This window comes from Charadrius vociferus, unplaced genomic scaffold (genome assembly GCF_000708025.1).
Source record: "Charadrius vociferus isolate BGI_N301 unplaced genomic scaffold, ASM70802v2 scaffold147, whole genome shotgun sequence".
NCBI classification, from domain to species: Eukaryota; Metazoa; Chordata; class Aves; order Charadriiformes; family Charadriidae; genus Charadrius; species Charadrius vociferus.
In genome coordinates, this window is record NW_009649570.1 from 1,809,533 (window position 1) to 1,831,359 (window position 21,827).

At 39.0% G+C, this 21,827-nt stretch overlaps 1 protein-coding gene across 1 annotated transcript in view; it reads left to right on the forward strand.

Annotated features, from left to right (window-relative positions):
* Positions 1-21,827, forward strand: part of GLS (glutaminase) — a 105,741-nt gene that overhangs the window by 77,805 nt on the left and 6,109 nt on the right. Inside the window, exons 12-14 of the mRNA XM_009890221.1 lie at positions 489-665; positions 1,784-1,915; positions 3,731-3,823. Coding sequence (XP_009888523.1) covers positions 489-665; positions 1,784-1,915; positions 3,731-3,823 — 402 coding nt within the window. The remainder of the gene's footprint in view (positions 1-488; positions 666-1,783; positions 1,916-3,730; positions 3,824-21,827) is intronic.

Here is a 21,827-nt window from a genome sequence, read left to right on the forward strand (position 1 = left end):
AGGAAGTGCTGGCATTAAAACTTGCATGTGCTAGAGTTTGCAGCTTTAAAATGTACTTTTAATAGGTATGTGTGGTCTTCTAAGGCTTAAAAAAAAAGCCACACAAAACAAACTCGAATTGAAAAGAACAGTCATTCTGTGGCTTTGCCATTTAAGCAGATGCAAAATACTGAGATTGTTTTCCAGACCTCTTCCCCTCAAAGGAACATAAGGGGGGTGGGGGGAGGAATCAAGCGAAGACACTAACCCGTGTAAAATACTATTCCAAACTATTAAGAGGGCTTACAAACACTGTTGCTGGGATCGTTACAGTAAAAAAATTCAGATTCATATTAGTTGATGCTATGAGCATCACCTGTAACAAATGTTATGCTGCAGTTTATTTTATGAAATGTTATTTCTGTAGAGACGTATTGTTGACCCTGCTATAGTTAGCCTTATCGTGCTGGAAGTATCAGTTCTTATAATCTCAATTTCTTTTTCATAAGCTTTGCTCAATAGAGGTAACATGTGAGTCGGCAAGTGTGATGGCAGCAACTCTGGCTAATGGTGGCTTTTGCCCAATCACTGGTGAGAGAGTACTGAGTCCTGAAGCAGTCCGTAATACCTTGAGTTTAATGCATTCCTGTGGCATGTATGACTTCTCTGGGCAGTTTGCCTTCCATGTAAGTAGTTTTCAGATGTTAATTATAGCTAACCAGGAAGATTAATCTGTGCTATTGTTTTTCATGTTCCAGGGCTGGCTTGCTTCTGGGATAAGGGATGGGGTGTTACATGAATTGTTTAGAAATTGAAAATCTCACCTAGAATTCATGGCACAGCTAGTACACTGTACCTTATAGTACTTACTATTCTCTCCCACTTAACATGAAAAGGATACCCAAATGTGGAAACCTAAATACTGTCCTTTAAGAGAGGCTGTTCATGAGAGAAACAAGTGACAGATGCAGATGTAACTGGAAACAGCATAACTGAAGAAATCCTGCTACATGGGAGTAAAGGATAGCAGGAAGCCTTTGCAGACAGTTGCTTTTTCATCATTGACTCAGGCTGTTTCATGAATTGTTCTCATATATTGTAAAAGTGGCTGTTGTAAACAGCATATACACCGTGCTTGTATTTTCCAGCAGTACATTTCTTATATGTAAGTATTTCAAGATGTACTACATCTTGTTTGTGTTTAGCGCATTTTGTTTTGAGTGTTTTTAGTATTTCCTCATTGCATATGTGTAAAATTGATTATGATACTTCGTGTGACCTAAAAGTTACTGCTTGCTGAGCTATGGGAATATATGATGTGTTAGTTCCTATTGGAAAAAAACAATGTCTTTATCCAGATTGTAAAATAAGTAGGTTATTGTGGGGCTTTATGGATAGACTGTTATGTTTTCTTGGGTTTTTGTTTTTCCTGTTTTCCAGTCAAGGTTTTTTAATGTATGCAGCTTTGTACTACTCCTTTGTTGCATACTGTTCATGACAGATATACTTGTGTTCTACTGCTTAGTGATGATTGCTTTTTTTGTAATAGATTTGAATTATCTTTCTTACTGTGTTACTGAGAGCAAGTAACTTTATGATCGTGTACCTCGGATTGCCACAAACTGTGCTTCAGGTTATTGTCTATATAAATAGAGATAAGTAATAATGCTTTCCCAGATAAAATTACTTTCCAGAGCTACATTTTATAAATGCTGCGTAATGCTCTTAAGTAAAATGCTAGCACATTGTGTTAAAATAATGAAGAATGTGTGCAGAGGACAGTAATTCTCTAATTATTCTGCAGGTTGGTCTTCCTGCAAAATCTGGAGTTGCTGGTGGGATTCTTCTGGTTGTTCCTAATGTCATGGGCTTGATGTGCTGGTCACCTCCTTTGGACAAGATGGGGAACAGTGTTAAAGGAATTCACTTTTGTCATGTAAGCAGCACTGCCTTTAGTGTTTTGGGTTTTTAGTTTTTTTTTTTTCTTTTGCAGCTGATGTTTCCTGAAGTTCAGTTACCAGTTAGTATAGCTGAGATCTAACTGAATTAAAGTGATTCTTCCATACATAGCAAGATTCATCTGATCCAAGCGTGAAAGACGAAATAAGAGATGTGTACATTTTAGTAATAATTAACATTGAAATTCAATGAGCGTTTAGAAAATACAATGCCAGAAGCACTGGAGAAATTTATTGTAGGAAAGCTTTGAGGAGGAGTGCTTCATGAAGTAGTGAAGGAGCTGTTCTGTGTGCTGTGTTAGGAGCTGTAGAGCTTTATTTATAGACTACTTTTCCTCTCCAGTCATAAAGGAAACAATTTTCAAAACATTGGAAATGCAACTCTTATTTCGTTACAATAAAAGAAAAAGATTCTCATGAAATATTGCTGTTCTGATATATTTTTTTAAAACAGATTTTTGTAAATAACCTGACATAAAAAATGCCTTCATACATTAGACCCCATTGTTGGGCAAGCTCTTCCTAGCTTTGTCTCTTGTTTCTGAAAGGGCTGTGGATAGTCTGTTGATAGCAGCATTAGAAGCAGGAGAGATTTTGTAGAGTACTTTGTAATGATTAATAACGGTGTTTTGTGGGAGAGGAGAATGTTTAAAAAAAAAAAAAAAAAATGCTTTTCTATTTTCTGCCTCAAACCACCTTGTAATACTGATTAAGTAATTAGAAATGGGAGAAAGAAGAGTCTCAAAAAAGAGAGTAGTAGGCTATCTAGAGCCCTGTAGGCAATGTAAGATTATTGGTAATGCATTGGAAGTTGAAGGCATAACCAGACTTTTTCTTGTTGTTTTTTTTTGTTTGTGTTTTGGTTTTGGGTTTTTGTTGTTGTTGTTTGTGTGGTGTTTTTTGTTTGGTTTTGGTTTTTTTTTTTTTTATTAAAGGAGTGATAACAGTTAAGCTGCAGTGATACTAGTTTGGATGGACTTCAATTCCTGGGGTGAAGACTTGTATGGCTAGTCTTCCCTTAGTTTATTGACAACAGCATGGAATTTACAGTATGCAAGGGTTTAGCTCATGTGGATGAGCAGCAGCTAAAACTTTTCATACTTCTATTTATCCAACATCTGTACAGCTGCAACTTACGAGTACGAAGAAGTTACTAATTCTAGTTTAAATACTTTTAAGATATTTCATATGAAGTAGTTTTGTACTTCATAATTTAAATGTAAAATCATAGGACAGCAGGCAGGTGAGGGATTTAGTGCGTTTATTCTGTGTTACAATGAGGCGTAAAAGCTGATAGATCATCATGGCACACAAGTAATGATGTAACATTCACTTGTAAAAATATAACAGCATAGCAAAGTTCGTTACTTAACCATTTGATGCTGTAATTCAAACTGAATTAAAATTGATTATGTCACGTTTTCTTGTTTTATCCTTTTGATTGAATTTAAAAGTTTTATGTACTAGACTTGCCCCCTTCCTATTCCTGAAGTGTTTAATACAGCTGGAGTAGAAATAGCTTAAAATAAATATTTTGCAGATTGCTACCTGTTTTGTACTACTTTAAAAAGGATTTTAAAGGTGTCACTAGAACTTAATCGTATTATTGTGTTAAGTTCAAAAGGCCTTACTGACACTCGTACTAAATTATTAAATAAGCTTCTCGTATGACTGGTTTAAGTTACTAGGGTATGATGTAAAACATAAGTGGTAGTATTATTATATTGACTATAGTATTATATTATTTGACTATCATATGCAAATAATAATGCATATTCTGTAAATATTTGCAGGATCTGGTTTCTTTGTGCAATTTCCATAACTACGATAATTTGAGACACTTTGCAAAAAAGCTTGATCCTCGCAGAGAAGGTGGTGATCAACGGGTAAGTTGATATGTGTGTTTAGTGAGTATTGCTTGTAGACGTCAGAAGACATACAGAAAGTTCTTCTCTAAACGCAAAACTGCTCAATGACATGTATTGCATCAAAGCTTTCAGATAAACTAGTTTACATTATTAGTGGACACTTACCTGGGTGGACCACACTAGCACGGGGTTTTGTACAGTAAAATTTCATATTAGATTTGTAACTCCGTTTCATGCAGTTCATCTCCCTTGCTAGAGTAAGTATGTGGTATCTGATAAAAGTTGCAAGGAGTTTAATTGTTCTGGTTGCCTTTTAATAAAGATTTGACCAGCTGGTGGGCTTAGCCTTTCTGTTCCGTGCTGCAATGCAGGAGATGTATGTTTAGCATTTTTTCCCCCGTGATATCTCTGAGACCGCATGACTTGCTGAGAGTTGGACAGGCAGTGAACTCGGGTATTATATTGTTGTAGACAAGTGCCTGTTACTAAGGAAGCGGTATAAGCAATCTCTGGGAATGAACTGAATCCACTCCAGCTACATGTACATGATAGAAGTGTGAGGGTGCTTGAGATACAGAAAACCTCTTTGCTTTTATTACGATTACCGTTTTAACTAAGGCATGAAGATTTCAATAGGAGAAGATACAGCAGTATGATTTTTAAAGTGCTTCTATTTGCATGTATACATCTAAAAAATATCCAATTTGGAATTTGAATTTTTTAACTGGAAAAGAGAAAATAACAGTTTATGTGAAGAAGTGAAAAACTTGAGTCTGTTAGCATTGACTGCAAGTATGGATTTTTTCCTTCAAATACACTAATAAATAATGTATGTTGCTTGAACAACTAGCATTCCTTTGGACCAATGGACTATGAGAATCTCCAGCAAGAACTTGCTTTAAAAGAAACAGTGTGGAAAAAAGTGTCACCTGAATCAAACGAGGACATCTCCAGAACCGTAGTGTATAGAATGGAAGGTCGGGGAGAGCAAAACTAGACGAATGGGTTCTAGTTTCATTAAATTCTTCATTTTAAAAACCCTCAAGCATCTCTAGATTTAACTTTGATTTGAGTATTGTTTGCCTGGTGTTTCATTTATATATACATTTTGTGTCAATTCTGTATGCTATACCAAAAAGATTGTCAAAGTTCAAGGGGGAGGGGAAAGTACATGCAAACAACAAAACCCAAAACTGTTAACTGACACTTGTAGTAACTTAATTACATTAAAAAAAGAAAAAGGTAAATCTGAATGTTTTCAAAGATATACCACTTTTGTGTATATCTGATTATTTTTGTTTATATCTGAGAACTTCAAGTAAATTAACTGTAGAGCTAAGCAAGAACTTATGATGTGCCCTCTGATAAGGGTCAGCATGTGAAGATAGAAGAATTTTAGTTAAAATATAAAGTAAAGTAGTGTCAGCAAAACACAGCAAATTCATCAACTTCTAAATAACTGTGTACTAAGTGGAGAAAGGTTCTGAGTCATGTTATTACTGCATCCTCTTTTTTTTTTAATATGAGCTTTCAAATTGCTTTGAACAGAAATGGATCCTTTGGATGTGCCATGCTAGTGAAGATTATATATATTTTTTTGATCAGACCTTTAATAATTATTAATGTTAACATTTTAATAAAAAGAGCAAAAATGGCTGGGGAGGACTGGGAGAAGGCAGGGGAAGAAAACCTGCCTTGTCTGCAAGTTAACTAATGCAGCAGAAAGATTTCTGACCAAATTATTTTGAGTGTCTCGCTAGCTGCTTCTACTGCCAGCTGGTAGTTATGACTCAGAAGGCTGCCTTACTAATAATGCTGTGCTCCACCCTCGAGAGGAATGTAAGCAATCTTGGTTTTGGAGTGGTAACCAACCAAGTAGTGAGCAGAAAATATATTCAGAGTAAAGGAGATAGGTCGATATTATTAAAACTGTTTACAACTAACTTATTTTTCAACTTCATGTGTGTGCATGTTCATGTATAAGATCAGAGGTTTCATTTATTTACACATTAGCAAATTTTTTTAAAAAGTGATCATTAATTGCTACTTTTTAAAATGATAGTGAGATTGCACCTCTGTCAGCTTGCTAAGAAACAGGACTTGCATTCTTCTACAGGCAACCGCATCTGTTCAGCTGCATAATTTGATAATTTTGAGTGTCTGGAGGAGAGTATATCTTGAAATGGTATATGTAAGCTTCAAATAGGCTCAGTAGGCAATGCTGGACAGAGGGCAGACTTGCTAAATTCTTGATATTTGTAGCTATTAGATTCTTCATGATGCTAAAAAACTTAGAAAATGATTCTCCATTTTTATAAAGTTTTCCCCTTTAAAAGCTTGCAGATAACTTGATATATCCCACCCCGGTACGCATCACGCAGAGTCATGTTTATAAAACTATTGAAAACTTGTCCAGGTAGTGAAAAATGGTATTAGCTGGTTGAGTATTTTAAGAGACAATGACAGCTAATTCCATAGTAACATCTCTACCCTTCTCCCTGCTTCCTCCCCTAATCCCGTTCCTTTTAGTTTATCTGAAACTCCAAAATGCATTCATACGTGAGTTTTGCATAAGGGGAGAGTTAGGTTTTTTCTGCCTCTTTTTGTCCCATCTGTATGTTTGTGAATTAAGGAAAAAGCATAAAGCAAAGCTGCTGTTCTGAGTAAGCAAGCTGTTCTTAATTGCTCTGTTTAGGTATTGTTAATTTTGCATAAACATTTGAACTCAGCTCTGACTAAACCCTGAATAATCATCTAGCACCGTATTGTAAAAGGGTGGGCTTCCTGTCTTTGAAGCCGAGGATTAAAATGTTTAAGCAAAACAATACAGAACATCAGTTTTCAGTGAATTTGAAGTCCTACTGGGATGAAGAGGTAAATCTGGTGCAGATGTCAGTAATAAATGTCAGACGTAAATTGCTGAATAATAGCGGTTTTATAATCTTATCACTGATTATAAGGTTAGCTTTGTCAGTGCTTCTCTTAAAAGTAAAGTAAAATAAGTAAAGGCAAAGTCTTGAATTATAAAAACCTCTCGCCCATTTGAGGATTTTGCAGTAAACTAGTAGTTACAGAGACATAACAAATATTCACATCCTGCAAAACTACATGCCTTTACGTGAAATGCCCTCAGTTGCAAGAGGGAATGTAATGTGTCTGTGCTGCTAATGAAAAGTATTTACAGTGACGACATGTTGCTGGTTAAATTACTGATTTAATTTAAACAGGAAAATGTATGATGCAGGATTTGCTTGATCTAATTTTATATACGTTATTTTCTGATTTTTAGTACCATCTGAAGCTAATTCTAAAAATGTGGTTAAAGATGGAAAATTGTTCCATCTGGGTTTCAACTTGAAAACAAAAGTCTTTACTGTATTTATGTTTGTCAATTACATACAAAACTTATGGTAGAGGCAAGTCCTGCGTGGGAAATATAAAATTAAGGAAACTACTAGATCGTTAACATGTGTAATAAGAATATTTAGGGTACAGCTTACACAATCTTTACTTTAGATATATATATTACAGTTCTGTAATATATGCTTTTGAAGCCTGTCTCAGAATTTAAGCCAGCCTCTAGTTAGGAGGGGTCAGGAGGAGATTCCTTTGGACCAATTATTTTGTAACTTGCCTACACTCGACAGTTTCTTGTTGTGGCCTGCCACCTCTGCCGATGGCTCTTGTTCATGGCAGGGTACACAGGCAGCTGGGACCATAGTTAGATCTGCCGTGACGACTTACCCATGCCCGCATTGCGTTTGGTGAGCGGGTCTGAAAGAAAGCGGTGGTAGAGGCTAGTCACTGAATGTTTGAAGTCTGCAACGGTTTTAGTGTTCACCTGTGCTACAGTAATAGCAATTCTTGATATTCAAGCATTTTAGCTGTTTGTTTGTTTTTCTTTGTCAGCATCATTAACATTTCATTAGAAATGTAAATGCTTTTTAAAATTTTATTTTAGCATTTGTGTTGTACTTTTTGGCTCAGTTGTTAAGTTACCTGTCTCGTTTTCCATTTTTCATTTGCATTGTATGTTATTTATGTATCTTGATTTCCAGCATGCTTATTTTTGTATTGTTTAATAAATTTATTTTAAGCTGATTTTTATTGTATTTTTTTTCTCTCAATGGAGAACAGGTTTGTTTGAACACATTTTTGAGACTGAAATGAGATAGCGAGTGCTCCATTCTAAAAAAGATAAAGTTCTGGAAGAGTAGGTGGAATAAGCAGATTTAGTTAAACCAGTCTTTGAAAACCTTCCTATGATTCCTTAAACATTTTGTAGAATAATCTAATTATTTTTCTCTTTGAACTGTTATCTTAGAAAGTTGAAAGCAAAAATAAAAGTAGCAAAACTTTCTCACAGTGACTTCTCTAATAAAAATGTCGTGGTGCAGTAGGTTATTAACATCACTGTGCATTTGTGTGGTTTTGAAGATACTAATTCAGTCACTTGGAAAATACGTGGTTAGTGGTACCAGTGCAAGGGTAGTACCTGTTGATCCTGAGCATTATAAAGTGAAAAATACAGCTTGTAATAAATCACATATAAGCAAGGAAGGTGGTCAAAAACCCACGTCCATGTATTAGTGAGGTTTGCACAACAGTTGAATTTGGGTGGCTGGCAAAGCATTTGCCCTTTGTCACAGGCTTACTTTTATTCCTGTGAAAATTTAGTTGAGATATTAAATAGTTAGATGTATTCATAATGTGATGATTCTGAAGCAAGATTGTGTCACTAGAGACGTGTCCATACTGAGGATGGCCATAATTATGAATTCAGCTTTTTTGTAGGTTGGTTTATAAACTGCTGTTAACTTGTACTATGTTTTTAAAATCAGCTGTGTGCTCATTATACATATCATATATCAAAAGCGTTTATTCTCTAAAAGTCATAAAGACGAGGAAAGGTAAAAGAGTAGTAGAAGAGAGAACCACGGGTAATTTACTGTAGAATTATTTTGGGTCTTTTAATTTTGGTTTACATTGTGCATTTGTGCCAGAAGACCAGTGGGTGGGTAGATGAATAAAAAGGCAATGGAGTTAGAAGAGGGTGGGTGGGAGGGGGGGTAGAGTATGTTGTTTTTTTCATTGTTCTTATTTCTCTTGGTCTTGATACATACATGTCATTGATGTGCAGTAGTTAGCTGTGAGCAAAGTAGTTTATTACAAGCTTCATAGTTTATATATAATGTTTTAGTTTGAGTATCCTAAACATTGTTTGTAGGGTTTTACTGTTTTATTTTTTTAACTTTGTTTAACTATTTCTGTAGTTTTCTTGTGGGAGTTCAGAAGTAGTTATTCCAGTGAATGAAGAATAGACCTTTTTCAGCAGAGTTCTTGTTGGGATGACTGAATGCACCTAATAATTTATCTCCAGTGCAGGGTCTCTTCCAGGAATTTCAATGTCACATATGTCTATAGTTGCCAGAATGGCAAGAGGCTTTAACTCAGGTAGAAAACTAAAACTTAATTATTTTTTTTAATCGTGCTAGTATCTTGCCTGTTCCACACTTGTCCTGTTTAGAAAATGCATGATTAAGTAGTTTGCGTAAAGACATGCTTGTAAAGGATGGGTCATGCACAGCCCCATTTTTCCTTCAGGAATATTTTAAATATTGAGTGGCACAGCTCTGCAGATAGTTCAGTTACTTCTGAAAATGCATGTGCGTGTCTTCTGAGCGTAGGAGCCCTTACGCAATGGTTACATCTGAAGCTGCAGTTTGACTAAATAGACTAAGCTGGCAGAAGCGTGGGGGTGGCAAGTTATGTGGTTTGGGTTTTGAGGTTTTTTTGTTTGTTTGTTTGTTTGCACCAGTTTGAGTAGTTTAACCAGAATTTAATTTAGGTAAGGAAACTGACCTGGATGCATGACCTATAGTAAGGGTGTTAGAGTTAACTGGACCCTGCAGATTTTTAGAAAGGGAAAGAAAGGCATGTTTACACCTTGGGAGAATAATAGAGACTTTGGCACCTCGGTACTAAGGCTGATGAGGAAATGGGGTTGAAGGAAGGACAAGGGGAAAGGAAAGAATTTTAGAATGCTTTTCTGCCCTGAACAATGTTCCAGCCAGCCGTACTTTCGTGTATTTCATTTATGCAGTGGGCATGCGGGAGAGCATATCTGTTCTAAGGTAACGCTTCCTGCTTTAGCTGCTGCTTTGCAACGATTTTTGACCTAACATAGCCGGTGCCTTCTGTAGTGTCATCCGCATACTTTCCTGATACCGGTTGTGTTTGCAAAAGGCAAAAGCTGTCTCCTGCGTGTCTTCTTTCCAGATTTCCTGTTACGCCTTTATCTGATCAGGTATAGCAGATCTTCTCTGGCACTATTATTTAGTGGATTATGGGCAGTTGGTAGTGCTGGTCCTGTTAGAGATCAGCGTACATTAATTTCATTACTACTTGCTCAGACTTGGACTACGGTCCAACATACCCCCCAGGCCCACCCCTCATTTGCACTTCTATTAATCTGTTTGGCATCATGATTTTTGAGAGAAATTGCTTGAATTTGATTCTTACTTTTACATTGTTGACTATTCTGAACACTTGAAGTAATTGTTTTGATAACACAGTCAACAAATATCTTTTACTTTCTTTGGAAGGTTCTTTAACAGCTAAGAGCTATTGTTAAGTAGGCTTTTCACTTGAGTTGCCAAACAGCTGGTATACAGAATTTGTTATTACAGAATTCTTGTGCACACTGTAAATGGGGAATTTATCTTCATACTGTAGCTCTTCTTAAATCAGGTCAATTTTACATACCCGGCTGCAGTTATCATAACCCATTTGTAAGAAGTGCAGGGGATTCTAGTGACTGTAAGCAACCTAAGAGTGAAGCCATAAGGTCGCAGAGCTTGGAAGGGGTCTCGAGATCATCTAGTTCAACTTCCTGCTCAAAGCAGGATCTAACAACGGTTAGATAATGTTGCTCAGGGACTTTGCTGGTTAAGTGTTGAAAACCTCCAAGGATGTGGTTTCTGTAACTTCACTGGGTAACCTGTCCCAGTGCTTTACCACTTCCATTGTGAAGAATTTTTTTCTAACCTTCAGTGGAAATTTTCCCTTTCTGCAGCTTGTGATGGTGACTCGTGTCTTTTCACTGTACATGATAAGCTTACCATTGTGTGGAAATTTGTTGGCCTTTATGGAGTCGTAGAAGTGGTGTAGTGGCCAAATGGCTTTTGATCAGCAATAACATTTTCACCTCCTGCTGTATTTTCCTATTGGATCCTAATGGCTTATTGGGTTGGTTGTTTGGTTTTTTTTTTTAATTATATCATTGAAAATAAAGTGATTTAGGGATTTTTAAAGTCTGTGTTCCCTTTATTTTTCTATTAAAGCATAACAGGCTAAATGCAAATGTGGAAGCACGTTATTTGCTGAGGGACAGCATGTTAGTGTTAGGACCCCTTGTGATCAGAGCATTTATTATCAAAACAATGAACTGAGGACACAAGTGGAGTGATAGGAAGAGATAATGTTGCTTGCTTCCTGTTGATGTCATTCACTAGTCCAGTTTTTTCCTTGAGGCAGGCAACTTTATTGTTTGTTCAGGAATTACTCATTCAATATCGGGTTTTTTTGGGCTGGTGGACCTGGTTTTGGTTATATCTGTAGCTTCGGCTTTCTGTTTGGCAAGTGCATTTCACACTTCACTTAAAGGCCTTGCCTTTTAAACTTCTCCAACCTGTAATTGTTTCAAGACAACTAATTAAAATGTAATCTTGGTCTGCGAATAAACTGTTCTGATCAAATGTGTTTAAACAAGTCCCCAGCCATGCCTTTGCAGAAAAGGATTATGAATTATGATTGAGGAAAAGGAGAAGCAGTCATAGGAGAAGAGGCTAAAACAGCTGGGTACATTTTGCCCCGTGTATTATTCCCCATCAGCCTTTGATATGACTGTTCCCAGGGTTTGGAGATAAAACCATGGAGGTGGAAGATCTGTTTAAGCTAATAAATATTTCCAGTGGAAGAAAAGCAGGTACTGAACAAGTCTGAAGACTAGAAGAAGGTTTCTAGAAACTTGTTCCTAATAGTTTAGAAACAATCCTTCCAACAAGAGTAGAGTGCAAATTTCTGGTAAGATTTCCTCTATTCTGCTTTCAGCCTGTAGGGTGTAGTCAGTCTCTTGCTTGTAAAGTTTCAGTAAATATCTTTTGAGAACATCCTCCTTTATTTTGGGAATAATTTCTGCTCTGAGTCCTGTGGTTAAGAGTAAACTGTCACCCACACATTGCGAAGTACCTACAACCTGGAAAGTGGGAGCATTACTCCACTGGGAAAGCGGAAAGCGGTAGTATTACTCGGTTGTCTGGATATCAGTAGTGGTCAATAGGTCCTTGAAAAGGCAGACGTTCTTTTGTCCTGTCTGCTTAATATGGCTAGCATCACTAAAGCATCCATCAGCATTCTGCTTTATTTGTGTGACTATCGTTGATCCTAGTCCTTTGGTCCCAAATCTTGCAGTGTTAGTAATGTCTGTATCCACTGCTTCAAAGGCTCTTGTTTTTTGTTTTTGTTTTGTTTTGTTTTTTCCTGCATCCAGGGTCAGCTGCAGTCAGTGTGCATTCCGCTTGTTAAGATTTCTGTAGATATTCTGTATGCTTTTTGTTGCCAGTGTTTGCAGGGTTTAGTCTATGAAAGGACTGAGCAGTAATAGCAAAATCTATATCATGCGCTAATGACAACCCTAAGATTCCTGCAATAGTTTTCTGCAAGAATTACTATTCTACCATTTTTGAATTTCCAGTCATAATTTACTGGCAAAACATTATTTCGTTGCTGCTAAGAAATGCTCAAAAACTTTAATGACAGCAGGAGAAGATAAAGCCTTTGAGATGGTCATTCATTTTCCTTCACATAACTTTGACGATTTGGACACAGCAGCAAGATTGAAGTATATTTCCATTCAAAATACTAGTGGCAAATGCGTAACACCTAAACCTGAAAATTTGCCTGGTCTTTACCTTCTGACTTGAAGGGTGAAAGTCTTTATGCCTTAAGTGTTTCACTTGATCTCATAAACTTTTTGTTGGAATAATTTGTCTACCTACTATTACTTCGTTATTCCACTCATGGCAAACAACACAGCAGTAACATTTTGTCATCAGGACGGGAGCCAGGTCGGATTTTTCTATTACTCCCTGTTGTTAAGGCGTGGTTCTCTGGAATTGCCTGATTGGTTATAGTTATTCTAATTTAGTTTTCTTATTAGGCCTTCAAAAATTTGTTTGCTGTTATGATTTATGAGTTTACAAATGCCCATGAAAGGTTGTGTTTTTTTTAAAAGACCCTGTTGGTATGTGGAATCAACCAACTTTAGAAAGATGATTAATTTTTTACTTCGCATTTTTGGAGTTTTGTCTGTAATATGCCTCGTTCTGTTGTCTCCAAAAGTGAGAAGTGGGTTGGTTCATTGATAGCAGAAGAAATCTGAAACAGCAGGTGGAACCGAGCATGACCATGCTCATTGTAATCTAGTCAAGACAGTTTTGGTACTGAAGTTTCTCTTCCCAGTATTACCTTTTGAAATCAACATAATATCCCCAAAACAAAGGTCATAGGTGTGAAGCAAAGCATAAAACATCTGTAAGTGATTGTCAGTGAGTAGCACTTGAAATTAGCTACTCTTTGACCAGACTTGTCGATTTATCCAAGCGTGCATATGTGCGGGGAGGGAAGCTCTCTAGTCACTACATCACCATCATCATCTGAACACCCATGAAGCTTCAGCATTGGTTGCTAGAGAAAGGCCTCCTGTATTGAAAGAATTTAGGATCATCTGTGAGTTGTTCAGGGGTATCTATGACAGAACAATATCTCCATCCTAGTACCTGTTCTTAATATTGAGTACCATAGTTGTGTATAAGGGCATCTTGGATTCTTTTTGCGGCAATTGTCTTCCAACTAGAGAAGTTTCTGTTTGTGGGATCTTGTAGTCTAATATTGATGGAGTCAATGGCTCTGAATCTTGAACTGTGACTTACATGTTGTTTTTCTGCATACCCCTTGAAAACCAGTTCATCTTTAATGGCGGTTTTATCTGCTAGAAGGGGAAAGACACAACCAACCACGTGCTGTTCCTCCCACAACTTTTCCCACTGTCATGCTGAGCACCCGCTGCCCCTAATGATGGTACAGAAAGGAGAAACTGCCCCATCTATGCACCCTGGACGTTCTTAGGATATTATGTACTATTTTCTAGATAAAAATGAGTTTGAATGCCCTGGTTTTGGGGGAGAGGCTTGTATGCAGGGATTCAGCTAAACTTTGGTTTATGTGACCCGCTCTCCGCCTCCGGAGCTCAAGTTCTGGAGTCAGTATTGGTGAAAGACTGATTCATCTGCTTCCATTGGGGGGAGGCAGTGGTGGGAGTGTGATGGTTGGCCAAAACAGCTTCAGCTCACCCCGTGGGGTTTACGCATCTCAGGAGTGGAATAGATGGGCACGGTCTTTCTGAAAGAATCTCAGTTACTGAAGGTAAGTAGATGTTTCACTTAATCTAGTAAACATTTTGTTTAATTATTTAACTCTTAATTTATTTTAATTAAATAGTCTTATCTTAGAATCAAAATTAATCAATAGCAAGAACAGTAAATAATAAGTCATTGTAAATTCAGTGTTTGTTGTCATGAAATAAGGTTTATGCTTTCGTAGCTTGCCATCTTCAAGGACAGTTCAACAGGTGCTGCTGTTACTGTCTTTCGGGCACTTGAGCAAAACTAAACTTAAGATGAAGTAGACTATTACTTATGGATTCACAAATATCTTGGAAATATATAGTATTTTAAATTTCATTTGCAAGATGCTAAATCTCATTGATCATTTAAAAATTAGAAGAATGACATTCAGTAATCTCTGAGCGTGCAGTGGCTGAATTAGTCATAGAACTGAGCTCAGTCCTATCCGAGTCTTGCTTTTTTCTCCATATGCATTAAAGGATTTTCTCTAACTCCTTGAAAATCTCACACCTCCTGCCTGTTAGTATTTAAGATGAATTAGCCTTTTCACAGGTAGAGAGATGTTGTTTTGAGGAATACCAGTGAGACAGACTGTTCTCAGAATGGTGTGTCCACTTGATGATCATCTTATGAGCAAGAGGTTGGGACTGGAAGAGGTGAATTCTGGTTTAGTCCATCTTTCGCAGCTGCAAATGTGATCAGAAGAAAAGGTAACCTTCTGCTCCCAATTACTGCTTCCTGTGTCCTTGTTAGGCTTCTAAAATTTCATGCAAAATAGTATGTTAACAGAGCAGAAAAGATGGACAAACAGTTATGGTATTGTGCTACCTTGTAGCAAGTATCATTTTTAGGTACTTTTAAATAGCTAGATTATTTTAGAGTATTCTAATGAAAAAAGGACGTTGGACAGAGATGGGCAAAGAAAGTCAGTTCACTGTAAAATGCGAAATTTATACTTTAATTATTTACAATTTCAGGGATGCATACTCTAGTACTTCAGACTTTGACCTATCTCTAAAAGGTTTGAATCTGAAGGAAGCGTGAATGGTAGAAATCCATTTGAAACTAGTAGATGAGGAGGGGGAGAGAAAGAAACCATCTCCGCTCAGCCTTCACCTCCAGGAAGACTGCCCTCTTCCTTTTGCAACTTTAGCCTATGCATTATCCAGTAAAGGAGATTGACAGTTGTTCTCAGTGTGAATGAAGGAGTTTATGATTATTTTTATTCCCCCCCACCCCGGTGTTGAGAAACCTTCAATATATATATTTGGTTTAATTAAATGATTCTTATATTCAGCTACATATACAGCTTCGGTGGCAGGTGCTAAGACTGAGCTACCAGTATAAGCTTGTTTGTATGTCAGCGCTACAAGCTAAGTGTCCGCCTGCCATTTTAAAAATGTGCAAAGTCGGAAGAAGAAACGACCGTCTTTATTCTAAAAGATTTGATTTGGATTTGAAACAATTTTCAAAGTTCAATTGTGAAAAGAGGACATTTAAAAGCATACCAGGATTTTGACCAGCTTGATATACAATTGGAAAAAAACAAACCAAAACAAAAACCTCAGGTTTGCATAACTCTTTCTGCTGAATTGCTTTGTTTGTTAGCAAACAGTCACACCTGTCTAGTAACTTTTCCCACGTTCCTTCTATGTGGGTCCGAAGTGCCGCCTGATGCAGAGGTGAGAGGCAGTAGCCGCCGTGCTAGCCCTTGGGGGGCTGCCCTTGCGATTCCCTGTAATATGCTTACTGGTGGACTGCTAATTGAGCAGCAATTCATTTCTCATAGCATATCCAGCTCCTTTTAGCAGCTGTTGACTGCTGCCATCCTGCTCTGTAGTCAGATCAGTAATTTAAAGGTCAAAAAAACCCCCCTTTTAACATAGAAGATTGTCCAGCACATTTGTACCACTTTTAATGAAGTACAAATTCATGAATAAGCAGTAATGATACCTAAGATTACACAGAAACACAAGGAATGCGTTATCAGCTCAACTATCCAGATGCAGTAAGGGTCTGTACGTAGGTTACAGAGCACTGGAACAGGTCTTTGTTGCGGTCATAAACGCATTTAACTCACCAAAGTGACTACAGACTGAAAGCTGTCGGTACTGTATTGCCATCCGATATGGCCAAGGGGAGGCTGAGAAGCTCCTCTGCGAACCCGGATAAATACCTAACTGGTTTGCTGGCTTGCCCTGAGGTTTTTTGCAGCTACCGCAGTACAGTTGGTTTAAAGCTTTAAAGCTGCTTTGGATATGTATACGTGAGAACACAGCCTCTTGTGTGGCTGCAGCCTAGACATAACTCATGGGAGAAGCAGCTTTCAGTATGTGCACGAATTGTGTTTGAACATGGCTGCTGTAAGGCGGTTCCCGAGGAATAAATGTTTTATGAGCCTGTTGGCTTGTGCTGTTGGTCGAAAACTCTCTGAATCATGGCTGCGCAAGCGGCGTTTCAAGTTAATTCCACCAGGGAGACTCCAAAAAAATAAACTCGGTGGTCGCAGCTTTGAAAGTTTCTGTCGCAGCCTTGACTCCAAAAATAAATGCTGCACCCGCAGCTCGTAAAACTAAAGGAGGTGGGTATCATCCTCCGTCCCCGGCTGTAACGAGGAGCTTGCACCATCTAGAGGAAAAGAAATGAGAGTTGGTGTATTTTTAGAAAATGGATTGGAGAAAAAAAATTGACAAAACTCTTATTTCCTGTGTTAGTTTCAAAACACGGAAGAGTAAATATTTGCAGATTCTGGAGTTATTTTTGCACTTTCTTCAAATTACATGAGGAGATAAGGATCAGTAGTGCAGAAAATAGGCTAAAGAGGTGGGGGGGAAGTCCTGAAGAAGAAATGAAAGTTGTCTGGAACAGCTAGCCTTGTTTATATTTTCAAATATTTCTTTATGTCATTAATGTGTGTAAGCATATGCATTTATTTATTCTCGTCATCTAATTATTTATAGTATAACAGGAACAAAGACTTTCCAAAGGAATTTTAACTTTCTAAACTTTTTGTGAGCCTTGTGTTCATGTAGGGTCGGGGCAAGAGGCTCTGTCGGAGGCAGTTGGCGTTAGGTTGCTGTCGAGGTAGGTGTGGTCTGTTCATGTCTCTTGGTTGAGCCAAAAGACTTATTTTTGCACGCTTCACTAAGTTATTTTGAGAAATTATGTTTTCTTATGTACCTGTTAGTTTTCTGTAGAATAAGCTAATTTTGTGGCTTAATCCAAAGCTTGCTTCTTGCCTTCATGGACTGTCCGTCCCTAGAAATGCTTGGAGGGCAGATTCTTGCCAGGTGAGCTCTGAGACGGCTTCAGAGCCAACCCCGGGAGCTCTGGCCACCCACCTAAACTGGGCTGAAACTGGGAGAATAAAGCACAGTGCTTGGTTTGGGTGTTGTATCCTGGCGGGCTGCTTGCACTGGAATGGGGGCACGTGGCGAAGTACGGATGGACGTTCCCATCTTGGCTGTGGAGTTGAGGTAATGCTTAGCTGTGCTTGGAGATCTCTGTGTGAGGGGTGTTCCACGGGCACTTCTCCAGCGCTGGCACTGTGGACATCTAAATACCAGTCTCGGGCCTTCAAATATGCTGGATGTTACAGAGATCTCTTTGTGCCAGCCTGAAAACTAGCAGTTTTAAAAGCTGTAGGAAACTACAGTGGGAGGATGGAGTAATACTTCAGTGCTTTTGACAAACCCATATTGTTTTGGTTGGATATTTGTTTATGGTTCGGTCTCAGTTTTTACATTTAAAAGTAAATGTTTTACTTATCCTTAGGTAATAACTTTCACTTTAATGCAGGGGGAACAAAGCAGAAGCTCAGTTGCAAAGATACTTTTCAATTGAGATTTCTTTCCTTACAAAGTACATCTTAAGGAATTGAGGAATGGTATTTTTAAGGAAACCTGTGGCTCTCTTTTAGCCTTGAACAGTAATTTTTTTTTTTTTTTTTCCACACGAGCCTTGTCAGTGGGCCCTGGAGAGCAGATTCCAGTTCATTGCAAATTAATGGTAAATGTGAAAATGGACCACTTTTAAAATAATCAGTCCTGTCTACTGTCTGAACATACAGGCACGTGCGTTCCTCTCTGAGATTAGTCTGGTTTATTTTTGTCCTTGTAGGGACTACTTGTATTCTAGGTTTAACTTCGGAGTTGAAGCTTCAAAAGTAATTTCAAGCAGTTTTTTTCTGAATTTTCTGACCTTACATGCAAGTAGAAAGTCATTGATAGGCTGTGCTTCAGCATAGGTGAATTACCAGTTCAATGTGTAAAAGCTGGACGACTGAACCGTTTAATTTGTGTTCCAGACTCAGGTTTTGGGTTTTTTGGGGGGGATGTTTGTTGTGTTTTATGGTTTTTCTGTTTGTTGTTTGTTTGTGGTGGTTTTTTTTTAAGGTCACCACTACAGTTTCACAATTTATATCGGTATCTTTTAGATTTCAGAATTTCTTTTTCCACTGATAAAATGAGCATCTAAAAATCTGTAATTTTTCCAGAGAATGGGAAGAATGATTTTGCTTTAGGAAACGTAGCATAACAGTGGTACTGTGAAGTCATACTTAGGTTGATTTTGGAGCTTTTATGACCTTGTGCAGTCCGTCTTGGCGTATGTAAACTCTTTGCTGTTGCGTTACTTGTCCATATGTGGTTGTTTGCAAAGGTCGGAAGAATAGGAGGACTTTACCGTAGTCGGTCTCTTCCCCGTATGAAATGTTAATCCTCGTTCGCTAGAGAAACGCTCACCTTAGACAGCTTAAAAATCTATTTTTTGCGTTTCAGCGTTAATCCAGCGCTGAGCCGGCTTAGCGACGCCGTGTGCTGTTAACAATGGGTGTGAAAGCCCAGTGCCTGCAGCGGGGGGTGCTGGGGCGGGCGGCATCTCTTGGGAAGTGGGACCTCCACTCCTGTGTCCCTAGCTGCCGGGCAGGGATGGCCTTCGGCAGGGTGAGAAAGAGAAGTCACGGAGTGCTTTGCGCTCTCGTTTTTCTCCTGGTTGTAACGATGTGTTGCCAGGATCCGCAGTTTGGAAATAATGTCTGTCAGATTACTTTTTTTTGTATAAATAGGGGAACTGCGCTGTGTCATCCTCCGTTTGGTGGTGCAGGTGCCAAAGGAACACAGCCAAGGTGTCATAAATGCAGATTAACTGTGCTGCAGCGTTCGGTGGTTTTAGTGGTGTGGAGAACTGTGCCTCAGAGATGCTTCCAGTGAAGCTGGTCTCATTTCTCTGGTGCATTCTGCACTGGTGAAGAGCTGCAGAGCTTTAGTCCCGTTTCAGGGCAGCTCTCCTACAGCTGGGAACGTTTGTCAGGAGACAAATGGGTGGTGGGGTGTCATGCATCAAGCTCGCTTATCTGGGACCTGCTCTGAGATCCCGGTGTGTCAAGACCCGGGCTCAGTATGACGGCTGCTTCTCATTAGGGAAGTCCTGAGCTGCAAGAGCTGATATTTGTGCCCTAATGTACCTTCACACCTCTGTGCTGTGCAGGGGAACGTTTAAAACTTTGCTCTTCAAGCCAGTCGGCCAGGAGGGCAGGGTTCCCAAAGGGAAATGTTGCGTCCCATTTTAAGCACAAAAAATGAGACATGAGAGAAGAGAGTGGTGGCGGTTTTTTCTCAACTAGCTTTGCCATCTCTTCCCCCCCCCCCCCCATGTTGTATTTGAAAATGTCCTGTCAGCATTGTGGGTCTGGTGCATAAAAGTTCCAACATAGCAAAATTCTTGAGAAACAGTATGTGCTCAAACAACCTTTTTTCCCCCCAACATTTTGAACATCTTTTTTGAAAGCTAACCAGTGGCTTTGTCCCTAAATGTCACGTAAAGAGCATTGGAAAAATGAGGGGGTGTGTGTTTGTTTATCCTTGTTTGTTTTGCCTTTAGCAGCACCATTTTAAACTCTTGGGCTTGACTGTATTCCTCAGCCACCTGGAGAAACAGTAAAGTTGGAAGTAATATTTTTTTTTTTTTTGACTGTAAATTCTGTAATGTTTTCAAAGAAATTGGGGGGGGCGTGTGGATGCTCTCAGGAAGCAGGACACAGTAGGAAATTAAAATCCAGATTCAGCGACCTTTTTAGCTAAGAGCTTCTCATGGAATTAATCCAGCTCTGAGCTAAATTAATTTTTTCTAAAGGATTTGTTTTCTTTGCGTGCACAGCTGTCTGGCTTTTCTCTCCTGACCCAAGCGGAGTCCAGCCCAGAGGCTCATCCCTCTGTGCTGGAGTCATTGCAGCCATAGTGGGGCAGGACAGACAGCCCTGCAGCGATGGGGACACATGAGCAGGTACAGAGGATGGGGCTGGTGCAGCCAGCTGCTTGGGTTTGGTTCCTGCTCGAGGTTTGGTTGCTTTATAATAACGCCGAAGCATGTGAGGCAGTGGGCAGAAGGTGCCAGGTCACTCTGCCGTCGCCATGAGACCGTAGCAGTTCACTTCCATCTCTGGGCCTCAGTTTCCCATCTTGGTGCCAATAAGGAGAGCAGCTTGCTCTCTTTGAAGTGTGTGGAGAGATCTTCTGTTGATAGCATTAGAGCTAGGCAGGGATACACCTGCTGTTCTTCTACATGAAAAAGAAATATCTCTAAACCAGTCTGTGTTGAGAGAAGTGATTCTCATCTCAGTCTTGTATGGGGATTTGCTATTAACCATCATGAGACTATTTAAATAAGACTCGTGTGGGCTGGATTTGGGTGTGCAGCTCGACTGTTTTGTTACAAATATTCCACCAAGGCTGTTCCAACATGCCAGTCAAATCTTTCAGATCAACTAGATGTGTTGAAATTTCACTAGCGATAAGTAACTTCAGCACGTTAATACTGAAGTTAAACTCATTTTTTTCATTAGGTTTTTCAGGTCAGTACACTCAGAAATGGGAAAAACCCCAAACCTAGCGTGTCTTACCAAAGTACTTGGACAATGTGCATTACAGAGAAATGAGGGACTGCAGTGTACGTGCTGTGTGCTGGGCACAAGCTCCATGAAACGCTGAGGCAGCCCTTGTGTTTTGCTGGGCTTCCTCCATTCGTGTGCAGTTGGCTCCACATCTGAATCCTGCTGCTTGAAGGAGACTTCTTTGAAACTTTTGGCACAGTCAGGCCTAGGAGGTATTTTAAATAACTGCAATATGAAAGCTTTGGACTAGGACTCATTTTAACGTTCAGTTTTCCTGTGAAGCTTTCAACACTGTATCTCACTTGGTTTGCGCTTTTGGGGTTTTGGGTTGGTGTGTTTTCCTTCTGGCCCCCCATGTTTATCTGAAACATCTGCCATAGCCGCGTGACTTCCTGCTGCTCCAAACTCCGAGTGTTTCCTTCCTTTAACTTGACCTCTGTGTAGTTCTTCGGCAATAACAGTCTTGATTTTTCTTTCTTGTGCTGCTCACGTTCTTACCCACAGACTCGCAGAACGGTTAGTTGGAAAGGGCCTCTGGAGGTCGTGGCCACCTCCAACATGAAGCAGGACCATTGCCAGTGCTAGGCTGAGTTGGTCATAGCTTCATCCAGCTGAGTCTGAGACCTTTTAACACCTACTAACCTGAAAGTGAAATACAAGGTGTGTG